This window comes from Podarcis erhardii (genome assembly GCF_964252035.2).
Source record: "Podarcis erhardii genome assembly, chromosome: 6".
In the NCBI taxonomy this organism is placed as follows: Eukaryota; Metazoa; Chordata; class Lepidosauria; order Squamata; family Lacertidae; genus Podarcis; species Podarcis erhardii.
The window spans coordinates 45,765,642-45,778,564 of NC_138510.1; the positions used below are offsets into that span (position 1 = coordinate 45,765,642).

The window sequence follows — 12,923 nt, forward strand, 5'->3', positions numbered from 1 at the left end:
ATTAAGTTCAGGCTATTTTCCTGGTTTTCCAAATCAATTTGTGCAGTGTCAGAAAGTGATGTTTGAGCCCTAGTGCTTACTATTTGGAATCAGTATTTTTTATTGTTGGACTACTATTCTTAAAACTGAGACTTTGAGAACAACAACAACAAAAGCTTTGTTCAATGGTTAATGGAAACAGTCATACACCGCATAGACTTGCATGCTCTTAAATTATAGCTGTTGGAATGCTTATTTAAATTCTTCAGAGAGCCTTGGGGTTTGTGTGACAATTCATCTTAGAATTTGAGCAGAATTTTCTTTCTGCTCCTGAAAGCAAGGGTGAATTTAGACACATGTATTTCACAACAAAGCAGCTTTTTCTGAATTCATGAATATGTAATTCATGTCCCTACCATATATTAACGTGTATGTACCAGTAGTTAATGTGCATAACAGAAACATGCCTTTGACTGCTGCAAAGAGGGAACTTTCATCTGTTGCACTGGTGACATGTCGTGTTCATGGACATGTGTATCAGTTCATGATAGGGGTTATGTGCGCACACACAAGAAAGAGTTGCTTTGACATAAGTATGCATCCGAGTCAGTCATTACACTTAGCAATGAAGATGTGCAATGCAACTTCCTTTTACTAAGTGTTTACAGATGTTTACGCTTGCTTGATGGGACGACACACATTTTAATCATAAATGTGCTATCTGTTAATGACCATGTTATTTAAGTAGCTTCTCCATTGACAAATGCTTTAATGTAATCTTCACTGAATCTCAGGGACAGAAGCATGGCCTCCAGGTGTTTGTCTTAAGTATGTCGGCGGAGACCAGTTTGGCCATGTGAACATGGTGATGGTCCGATCATTGGAGCCCCAGGAGATTGCAGATGTCAGCGTACAGATGTGCAGCCCTAGTACTGCAGGAATGTATCAAGGACAGTGGCGAATGTGCACTGCCACAGGACTTTATTATGGAGGTAAGTGCCACCTTCTCATAAGACTCTTACTTGCGACATTTGAGCAGCCTTCTGTGTTGCTGGGACTGTTGTGAGAATAATATCTGCTAACTATTGCAACTCTACTTGTTAATAGAATTCCAGAACCGAGTTCAAACAAGTCTTCCTTTCCATATAACATTTCGGACCCCACAAAAACCCCTTGCATTGTAGCTATCTTTCAGGAAACAGACAAATGAATGTAAACGTTTCCTTTAAAGGTGGCAATGGCCACTGGGCCTTTTGAAGTTCTATCTGATCCTCCTGGCCTTTTGGCAGGTGTGAGACAAGGATCACTGTCAGTGTGCTGCTGAAGATTGCTTCCCTTAAAGAGGCCGCTGCAGCCCCTTTTCGGGGGGCAATGCACAACATGAATGTTTTATTTTTATTTTTCAAAACTCAGATCCTACCAACCTACTGAGGAACTCAATATCATTAACAAACTATTTCAAAATATAGAATAACTCCTAAGTTATGGGAAACTTTGCACATCTTAAAAAGATACCTTTCATGGCAAAGCAGCAACAACCGCAAACAAACCCTGAACCCAACAAAAATTCCATGTAATTGCAATACTCTTTTATAATCCAGGACACAAACCATTTCAGGTGTTTGAAAAGTGGCATGTTACAACTTCAGGTATTAATTGTTGGGTTGATTCACTTGTCTCTTTTACTGTGTAACTAACACAGGAGAGATGGAACGAAATATATTGAAATAACACTGAACAAAAGCACTTTAAACTGCAACATTATTTGTAGATCCCACTTGTGAGATTTGATTGCCAATTTTTCTGTTCGTTTTTATTTCCTGTTGATGATTGGCATGTTTAACAACTTTCACCCCCAAATGATGGTATTTCTTTCAAGTGAAAGATGTGACTTCCACTGAATTTTCTTTTTGGGAGTCTTTTTGTATAATTATTTTCATGCTTGAGAATGACTAGAATAAATACCAAGATTAACAGAAGGTGGCAGTATTTCACTATCTTCAAACTTTCAGAATGCCGAATACTAAAACATTCAGGCTGGCTTTGAGCAAACAACGATCCTGTTGTAATACCTCCCATGTATCTGAAATGTGGTCCATATTGATATTACAAGGATTTGGCATTTTTGTTTCTTAACGTTTGATTATAAGCATCATGTTGTTTGAGAGGTATTGAAATTAAGTAAAATCGCAAATTGTATTTTGTGCTGACCCAGGTTTCTCTTTCACAGACATCATCTGGGTGATCCTCAGTGTGGAAGTTGGAGGACTTTTAGGAGTAACGCAGCAACTGTCATCATTTGAAACTGAGTTCAACACACAACCACATCGCAAGGTAGAAGGAAACTTTAACCCGTTCGCCTCTCCGCAGAAGAACAGGCAACCAGATGAAAACAACCTAAAAGACCCTGGGGGTTCTGAGCTAGACACAATCAGCAAAAACACGTGGGGGCCTGCTCCTGACCAAATTGAACAAGATCAGACTGAACTGTCACAAAACTCTGTAAATCTCTCCCCCAGCAGTCACTCGAACAACTTATCAGTAGTGACATACAGTAAGGTAGGTGCCCTGGGGGTACAGGAGAACGGGGAGGTCATGAGTCCATGACCTGTATTGTAATGGTCCTTCCTTGCAAATTGCATGACTCCCCCTTGTGCCTCTGTACACTCTGCTTAAAAGGGCCTGCATTTGGCTGTTCTTTCACTGAATTAAAAGCAAGCTTAAACAAGACTATTATTCAAATGCTAAAACTATTTTAACATTTTGTTAAAATAATATTCTTCAAATGCTGCTTGCTGGATTTGAGAAGGCAACAATTTACAAAGCTGCTTTTTTAAAGTGCACTTAAAATTGGAAGTATGTTAGGTGGTAAGTGCTAAAAATGTAGTCAACCAGATTTGGAAGCTAAAAGAATATTGATCAGAATATGTTCCAGGTCTGTGCAGAGTGTGGGGTAACCAAGTACACTTGCCCCAAGCTTTGGGGGGCTAAGTTGGTGGGGGCGGGGCTTTTTTGTTTGAGTTTATAACTTTATTCTTAAAAGACTCCCACCCTGGGCCTCAGACAAGCTCTGCATAGACCTGATGTGTTCACTTTTCATTTCCCTTTTTGTTTCTGCTTTACTTCAAATCATTGCTTAAAATGGTTAGATTCACTTGCTGCATTTTGTTCTGATTTCATTGAATTTTTTTGCTGCCTTTTGCATAAAAATATACAGAAACTTGTGGAATCATAGTTTACATAATCCAGTGTGATGTAGATGGTGTTTGTTTTTCCATTTTCCACATGGACAGGTCCATTCGACATGTTATTCAGGGCACTGAGGCAATTGCCAGTTGGTGTAAGGTTTAAAATAGGATGAATAAAATGTATTGAGCAGTTAAGGTAGAAGGAAGACAGTTGAAGCAGATAGTGTACTGGCAGTGTGTGACTAAAGCTACTCTCAGATGGATTGGATAAGGGTGAATTCAAGTTATGACGAAGAGAGAACATTTCTTGATGCAAGTGATGATTGTATCTTGGAGCAGTTAGTCATAGAATCAACAAGAGGAGAGCCAGCAATTTAATCCTAAACCATGTCCAGGTTTCTATGGAAGAGATAAGTATTGTTGAAATACGTAGGCTATGGTCACACTTTCTTTCAAACTCAGTGAAAAGTTGCTCCCAAGCTCCAGTACAGTCACATTTAATTTCGCAAGGTGGAATTGCTCAGTTGGTTAAAAGGAAGTTAAGCGGTGGAAGGATCACATCTTTTTACCAGGGTGCAACACCCCACCTCCCCCCAAAGTCCACATTCCTTTTGAGATAATCTGTCAGGAGCAGTGTGTCACTAGTGGCAAGGATCAGAGCTTTGCACTCACTCACACACCATCCATCCATTCAGACATGCATACACTCCATTCACCCATTCAGTCTTTCTCACAGTTGCATGTGCTACCTGCATTTATCAACAATCACACCAGCCCCACAGTTGTTCTTTATTCTGTCACTATGGTGCACTTCCTGTAGGAGACACCTGAAACATTTACTAATAGGACATTGAAGACTCAGCTTACTCACAAACCACACTCAAGCAAAATGGCAAATGGGGTAAGACTCTAGAGGCCAGAAGACAGATAGGTGACTGGGGAAAATGAGGGGCATGGAAGGCTATCACTGGCTTATACTATATCCAATATCAGAAGCACAGCCTCGGAATATCAGTTCCTTATGTTGAATGCAGTGATTGGAGGCATTATCAAGTTTATTCAGTACAGAAAAAATGAAGTTTTTGGTATTTTGTATTCCTTAGAGGCAAAAAGTAGCAACAAAATTGCTTGACAATAAATTCTGCTTTGCAATGCAGGAGTTTGTTATTGAATGCTAACATTTTGAAGAGTGAGTTGGCAAAAATCCCTTCCGGCCTATCCTCTTTTAAATGATATATCCACTGAATAAAGCACCCTTCTTTAAACTCAAAGGCACCCTATCATTTCATGCAGAGGGACTAAATAAGCATTTGTTTCTGTGACCTCTCTTACTCTGTAGTGCTTAATATTTTTTCTGTCAAAGCTTAGTGACTGGTCTGGGACCACCAAATAAAGCATTATTGAAGATAACCAGATTTCGATTTTATCAGTAATCTCAATGGGAGACTACTTGAAGCCTTGTGTGTGAGAGAAATACTTCATTAAAACCCACATTTTCACCAAAAAAACTCCACAATCAAATCAATTCCATAAAATTTATGTATGCTTAAGTATACGATGAAAGTTACATTTGTACAAATATTTACCATATACGGGAAATTTTCTGAATCTGATCAATATTGCATGTAACATCTCCTTTACATAGTAAATATTTATCACATTCACTCTTTCTCCCAGTAAGCCCAAAATGGAATGGCTTAAGTTTATATAATCTTTTTTAAGCTGCCGTTTTTATGCCTGCAGCTGCAAAATTGCTCAGCAAGAACTTATGGGTAATAAAGCATGTTTTTAAAGAAAGTGAGCATGATATATAGAAACTAAAATCTAGCCCTTGAGCAGGAATTATATTTGCTCTGTGTATTCATTTCAATCTTTATTCTAAAATGTTATTTCTGAAGAATTCCTGCTAGAATCAACTGGCTGAATTCACTGGCTAGTCCCCACTCATACTGTGTGCTAAGTATAAAGGTTCCTACATTGATACGTGTCTGTATGCAACTTAAGGGGACAACTTTAAAATGTGATTTTTCTCTGCCTACCCCCTAACATTCTGAAGTTGTACAGTACAAAGAGGAAAGTATGTGCTTTTTCTGAACATGTAGATCAGCTCCTTGTTTAAATAGAAGAACAGATGAATAGTGGGAAAGAGCTTTGAGCTACTGCATTATATTTGTGCAGCATGCTTTGAAGGGGAAAAAAACCCTGTTTGTGTTGAGTTTACATAAGTGATTCAAAAGAGCTTTGGGTAGTTTGGAGAAGCACTGACCAGGAACGGGCCAGGAAGTGATGAGAAATAGAGGACGATTGAGTAGTTCTATCTGAGGCTGCCATCAGTGTAAACTGGAAGATTTCTGTTTTGTTTTGCAGCCATGCATCAAAAGCTGATGCCTTAAAAAATAAATAAACTGTACTTCTATTTATTCAAATTCCACCACAAACTAAATAAAAATAAAGCCAATGATGTTCAACTCCAATCTTTTCTATATTAGAGTGATACCTAAACCTGGAGAGAAACTTAAGTTATGTTGGAATTACATTTCCCAGTTAACATCATTACCAACAGTAATGTTGAGTTAAGAGCTGGTTCTTACCCAAAAGTTTAATTGGGTAGTGTTACTACCCAATTTTTTACTAATTGGGAGGCACATCAGGAATTACTGGGATAATTCTTTTTATGGAGAAACTTTTGCAGTACTAGAGTAAGCATTCCACAGTAGAAGAAGGAGCAGTATTTTCCAGATGACTGATTACTGCAGAACTTGTTACCATCAAAGCACAGACCACTTAAAGTGAGGGTCACCAGCATGGTCCATATCGGTGCCCTGGTGCTCACAAAGTCCTTCATTGGCATTGCTGGGCAGGGTCCCCAGACTCTGAGCTTTTTTTAAAAAAGAAAAAAAGAAAAAAGGGTAAATCTCTAGTCCTCCTAGAAAGAAAGTTGTGAAGCAAATGTGCAGGTACCATTCTAAGCAATTTATGTATGTAAAATGAGCTCCCATCTGTCATTGTTTTTAGCCAAAGAGCAAAGTCAGAGCTGTGGTTGATAGGCAAGCTATTTGGACACCAAGCATTAGGAATCCCTTGAGTCCTAAAGAGTTGCTCTTTTCTCCTCCTTTAGTTTGCTTTTCCAGCTTCTGTCTTAATTTCCAGTCCTTGAAATCTCCATAGCTTGCCTTTTGTTTACCCCTCTAATTTATGCCATGTCCCCCATGGCAGCCATGTTGTGACTAGCAGCCACAGCACTCGCTCAAAAATCAAAATGTGCCCACTGGTCTAAAAAAGTTGGCAATTCCTTGCCTAAAGGATGTATCCTATAACAAATGAAGCTGCTTATAGCTACAAGAGTCAAGCGTGTAACTGGCTATCCTCTTGTTATTGTCTCTGCTATTAATATTTCCTGGGTATATCTAAGAGAGATCTTATTTGCAGAATGCAATGAAACACAACTGATTTCCAGATAATAAGACTGTGCAATAAAGGTAAAGGAACCCCTGACCATTAGGTCCGGTCGTGGATGACTCTGGGGTTGCGGCGCTCATCTCGCTTTATTGGCCGAGGGAGCCGGCGTACAGCTTCCGGGTCATGTGGCCAGCATGACTAAGCTGCTTCTGGTGAACCACAGCAGCACACGGAATGCCGTTTACCTTCCCGCCAGAGCGGTACCTATTTATCTACTTGCACTTTGATGTGCTGGCGAACTGCTAGGTTGGCAGGAGCTGGGACCGAACAACGGGAGCTCACCCCATCATGGGGATTCGAACCGCCGACCTTCTGATCGGCAAGCCCTAGGCTTTGTGATTTAGACCACAGCACCACCCGCAGATAATAAGACTGTGCAATAGTGACTGACAAATAACGTGTATGTATATTGCATATAAGAGAAAAGAACATGGTAGTAGATCAGATGCTTTGCGTGCAGAAGGTCCCAAGTTCAATCCCTGGCATCTCCAGCTTGGGCTGGGAAGGACTCCCTGCCTGAAACCCTGGAGGACCACTGCCAGTCAGTGTTGCCAATACTGGGGTTAGGTGGATCAATGGTCTGACTTGATATAAGGCAGCTTCTTATGTTCCCATATTTCTGGAAAGTTTATAAGGCCAACTAAAATATGTCAGTCTTGGATTTCACTTCCCCAGCATCCCTGGTGACCTCTTAAGAACAAAATGCAGTAGCTTCATATTAGTACTTCAGGGGTTCTGGTAAAGAATATCCATAAATTGCTATTGGGTGCTTGGTCTTTCAGAGCCTAAAAACTGAATGTTGTCCTAGCATTTGAAATGTATGCCAGAGGTGAGTTAAGGTAGAAAACAAATATGATGATGCCATTTGTATTTTAGAGGAGATTTATTTGAAAAATGCACTGTTTCAGAATGATGCTTTAATAGAGTAAAGAGTGGCTGAAACATTGTGGATTGGAAATGATAGGTTTATATGTCTCTTCTTATATATGGTCATAACTTAGAAATTAATTTGTGCCTGTTTTACCAATGGTGGCCAGCTAATAAATAGCCATAATTGAAAACCTGTAGAAGTGTGGCTTATATTAGTGCTGCCTACCTTGGTTTAAGTCATGTGAAGTTGGCTCATTGCAAATAGACTTTTGAAAGTTTATTGTACGCATGTTTTGGAATTTGAAGAAGGTCAACTCTGCTAATACTGCCAATTCCGGCTTGCCACAAAACATGCATGAGGTCTGCAACTCAATATGGCATCTTTGGCTGGGGAGACAGAATCAACCTTTAAGCCTAGTTAGCAGTTTTGTTTGTGCATAAACCGTTGGGGCTAGGACTATTTTTGGTTCGTGAACATGAGCTTTAAAGATTTAAAGAGCCATGTAGGGAACTTAATTGCATTGTTATAGCATTCCAGGAGTTCAGTATACCAAACCCCTTGAAAGTATTTAATATCCCAAACTGGAACTTCGCTTGAATGATTTTGTCAGTGTTTTAGATTTCTCTTTGGGCTCAGTATGACAGGTGGCAAGGGAATATATTTTGACTGTGTAGACGTTGAAATGTAGCATTGAAATGCAGAAGACAATAGATTAAAATGAAATAAATTGTATGACCCTTTGTAAAAAGTGATAAATGGCTTTAGTACATAGGTTGTAGAGGATTTCATACACTTGGGATGTTGTGGTCACAATGGAACAGACATTGCTTAGTTTATTCCCCTTTCTGAAATTAATTTTTGTCTCTAATTCTTTTCCAGGGTTTTCACGGTCCTTATCCCTTTGGACAGTCTTAAAAACAAAAACGGGTATCGTCGAGAAGAGAATTTGACAAAGAATGGACTTGGGAGGGAGGGGGAGTTCTTATGGCTTATAGAAGATACAACATGAACCCCCTTCTTGGTCTCCATATCCTGAGATAAGAAGAAAACAAACAATAACTTAAGACTAGTTGTTTCCAGAAAAAAACAAAAAACTAAAGTATGCATGTGTGAATGCTGAATTTCAGGAGTGCTGTTCAGTGCTATGAGAGAGAAAAATACACCAATGTTTTGTTTAGAAGTCATTGTCACAGTTAATTAGGTAGCCTAAAAGAATTTTTTTAAAAAAGATTAAAATGGAAAAGCCATCTCTTTTTAAAAGAAATTATTTTGCCTACAGAGAGGTTGTAGTCTGAGCAAATGTTAATTTTTTGTTCCTTGTTCATAACTTTTTAAAAAAGGGACAGCGTGCATTTTTATGGAGATGTGCTTGCTATGAAATGGAAGCTTGCTTAGCATTTTCTTGGTTAGTGCAGCTATTTGTTTGTCAGATGGTATTAATTTCTAGCTTGATCAGTATCCAGATCCATAAATTTTAATGACGTCTCCCCCCCCCCCCCTTCTTTCTTTTGGTTATTTGCCTTTATTCTGCTTTTGGTATCATTCTTCTGGGCATGGTGTGCATTAGTCATCTGCTAGTTCTTTTCTGTTTGGTTGCTCAGACCCAGTTTTGTCATTTGTTGTGCAGGGCAAGAATGTCAAGAGGGTAAAAACACTGAGCTGATGCAAGACGGGTGTCTTGTGCTTTGATTGTGGCACATGCTCTTATTTAAATTCCAAAGTTTGCCCTGAACAGTTAGCATATTGAAATATTCCCATGTTCATTAATGTACGGTAACTGTCATTGAGACAGCTATGCATGTATATGTCACTTTTGTGCCAAGAAGAAAAATTATTTTTCGGAGTGGTAGAGCACCAATTATTAAATTTCCATGACACTTCTAAGATGTAAATTTCACATCTTCTGTTTTATATTGGAATGACCACTTTGAGTCTTCAGTGATAAAAAAATATCTAGCTTGTTGGCAGAGACTAAATTGCTTTGAACATATGGGAGAAAGAAGAATCATCAGCAGCCATTCACAGCAATTCCTTCTGCTTATCAGCTTGTTTGATCTCTGAACACTTCGATTTATAGACTGGTGTGTGTGTGTGTGTGTGTGTGTGTGTGTGTGTGTGTATCAAGGGTGTGGAACTGTTTAAGATCTAACTACGTATAGCCCATGAAGAATGATAGCCATATAATTGAGGCCAATCTGTCCAATTCCATAGAGAATTAGCAGAGCATGGTCTCTTGAAACTCTTGGGTTTTGCATCGGTTTAAGGAGGAGGGGGGGTTCTGTCTAATTCAAAAACTTGAACTAGGCCACAGCAGCCATCTGCCAAAGATAGAATAATATGCAATGCCTCCTTCCTTTCATCTCACTTAGAAGATCAAACTCCCTGGTCTGATATAGTGGAAGTATGAGTATGTACTGATGGGGATAATGCAAGGCCTGAAGTAACATACTTTGAGCTACCTTGTTGCTTTGATTTGCATACGAGGCCTTTGTATTCTTCTGTATAGCTGACCACAACCCTGTTTCCCATCAGAACATATATAGCACCCAAAGTCTAAATGGATCTGGCTAGGATCCTAGTAGGCAGATGTGTAGGTATTCAGTCTTCTAGGCCAGCTTAGCATCTAATTTGATGTTTTCACTTTTGAAGAATTGTATAATTTTTTTGCATCCCAACTAATTTGAAGAGTATAGTTTATCTATGACCATAGCCATGAACACTGGGAGAAATGATTGCAAGGGGTTCACCTGAGAGGACAAATTATGGGAGTGTAGAAACTATGGAATGCCTTCCTTTAACTTTCACCCAGCTTGGCTCCCCAAATTCTTTTCTTAATCATCATAAGCAGCATATTATTCAGATGCAAAATAAGGTGTAGAAACTGATTATGTATAGCATTAGTCATGATAATTGGTTTTATTTATTTTTCCTGCTCTGGGCAAGCAACTTTTTTGATACGCAAAGAAAAGACTGAGTACACTGTATGGTTTTTTGAGATGAGTGTGTGTGTGAGAGAGAGTAACCTCTGGTGGCAACATTGGAAGTCAATGGCAACAACTGGCAGCTACTACGGTAAGCTAAGTTAAAACAGATTCAGTTTTCTCTTTAGACCATTCAGAAACCTCACCATCCAAACTGTCAAACATTGTGGAGACTTTAGTTTTTTCATAGTGCAGAGCAAAAACTGATATTTACTGCCAAGTACTGTTCTTTTACAGCAAGTAGGGATGACCATTTCCTGCAAGTCATCTCAAATACTATCTCCTCTTTTGAGTGCTGGTGACTTTTATGAATGAAACAGTCGTTCCACTGAAGAAAGCAGAAATCACAGCCAGGGCCCAGCTTGGTTGCAGTAAAAGTAGTCCTCTTTATTGTCACTAGTTTCTGAGATCTTTCTGGGGATAAACATTCCTCTCTCGGGGGATGATCTCTGTATAAATAGTTACAAAGGGCTCATACCTGTTTGCAGGTATTTTGATTTGAGTGATAATCCCTTCAGTGATGACAATGGGAGGATGTTTAAAATGCTCACTGTTTTGTGTCTCGTTTCTTTTCTCAAATATTCTTCTCTTTATACAATACCTCCTTTATTACTCATGGAGCTTCTTGGAACTCTGATTTTAAATTCATTAGTTTTTAAGGCATTTTTGATGATTTTGGAGCCATTGAAATGGCTGAAGCCAAAATCATGTTTGCTTGGGAGCAGCACTTTCAGACAGCTAAGGAGGGCAAGACATTTTTGTGCCTAAGCATAAAGGTTTGATTTTCACAAATGCATAATACTAGCTTCATAATTATCAGGGGAAGCTGCCACCTTTCCCCCCCTCCTCAACAGATGGCCTATGGCTTCAACAGCATGGGAAGCAGAAACACAGTAGATGTAGCTTTACATAGCATGGAGGTGTAGTAATGGGGGGTGGCTGTACCTGCAGAATAGCTGAATGTCATAAAGGCACAACCCCTTTGTGAGAAAAAGGTGGCAATGCTAACCAGTGCCTAGGTTTAACACACAACACTTCTGTACAGATATAATCACATGTAGGGGAAACAGTGTAGACTGCTGAGTTTGGAAGTGGCATGGGTATTTAGATTGCTTTGTTGCAATTACAGGAATCAGAGAGCCACTCATAGCTTTAAAATGCACATATTGGCAAACACTCTTACCCACTTCAAATATTATCGTGTATATGCCTCTCGTTCCCTCTTGCATGATCTGTAAAAATACGTTGTGAATAAAATAACCCTTTTTACCAAAGTGATACTGCTTGGACATGGAGGAAGCTAAGCATTGCTTGACCCCCATCCCTGTTCCTGAAATGTGACTGATTCTTGCTCCCCCAAATTTAGCTTGCTTCATGTAACAAGTGTGGTTGGCTCTGGCCATTTCCCTAGTGGTTCTCATTCTGGAAGAAATGATGGATTCCCGAGGAGGAAGAAGTAATTTTAATTTAACAAAGGGAAGTTTGGATTTCTCATTTGTTTGCAGCGTTCTTTTTTATTTTTATTTTAATGCAGATTAAACTGTAACCCAAGCTGTTGGGTTTGAAAATGTGCTGGCAACCTCTGCATCTGAAAATGTGACTGTGCCTGGGAGGCAAGAGCACCCAGTCTTCTCACTAGGAAATTGAGCTGGCTTTGAGCCTTAGTGGGTGCAAGTAAGCTCTGTCTTTGTTTGGGGATGGGTGCTAAGCCTGCACTGCCAGGTTGGGCCTATGTTGTTGCTCCTATTTGGGGCAGGTGAAAGGTGTATCCTAAGGCCTCAGGGATTTGGGAATGTGTATTCATCCCACCCCCCAGCTGCAGATGAGTGCGTTTTGAATCTCTATAGGTACAAGTGTAGCCGGAGAAGCCTGGGGCTAAGAAATGCACGCTGTCCCATGTCTGGGTTTCCATTGTTTTTTCTCTTGTGTGAGTGAGTGGTTGATTCTGCAGCCTGTCTTTATTCTCTCTGGGGGGAGTGCATGTGTAGAGCAGGATGTGTGTTGCTTCATTGAGTCTGGGAAGAATCCTGTAATAGCACATTGTGGGGGAAAACAAAGATGCTTTTTCCTTAATGTATAAATGAATATTTGTATGATTAAATTAACACAAAACAATCTTATACTTGAGTTTTTATTGAATGACCAAAGCTTGGACCTACAGTGCCTTTTCGTGGTTTAAATGGTTCCCACTTTACTTTCCTTCTTTCCCATTTGTTGGGGAGTATCATGCAAGCCAGGACTGAGCTGAAAACTCTGTGCTTAATAAATGAAATAAAATGAATTGTGGTTAGGGTGCTGTCTTGTGCCTTCATAGAATCATAGAACTGGAGTTGGAAGGGATCCCAAGGACATCTAGCCCATCCCCTACGGTGCAGGAATCACAGCTAAAGAATCACTGACAGATTGCCATCCAATATGCTTAAAAACCTCCAATGAAGATGCATC

The 12,923-nt window shown here is 39.6% G+C and overlaps 1 protein-coding gene across 2 annotated transcripts in view; it reads left to right on the forward strand.

Moving 5' to 3' along the window:
• ILRUN (inflammation and lipid regulator with UBA-like and NBR1-like domains) overlaps window positions 1–12,598 on the forward strand; it is a 35,227-nt gene extending 22,629 nt beyond the window's left edge. The window contains exons 3-5 of one of the 2 annotated variants that reach the window (XM_081865430.1): window positions 774–971; window positions 2,210–2,538; window positions 8,377–12,598. In XM_081865430.1, the coding sequence (XP_081721556.1) occupies window positions 774–971; window positions 2,210–2,538; window positions 8,377–8,412 (563 nt within the window). In that variant the 3' untranslated portion in view covers window positions 8,413–12,598. Of the gene's footprint in view, window positions 1–773; window positions 972–2,209; window positions 4,578–8,376 lie in introns of those variants that run through there. The other variant, XM_081865429.1, reaches the window with a different exon arrangement.
• The last annotated feature ends 325 nt before the right edge of the window (window positions 12,599–12,923 follow it).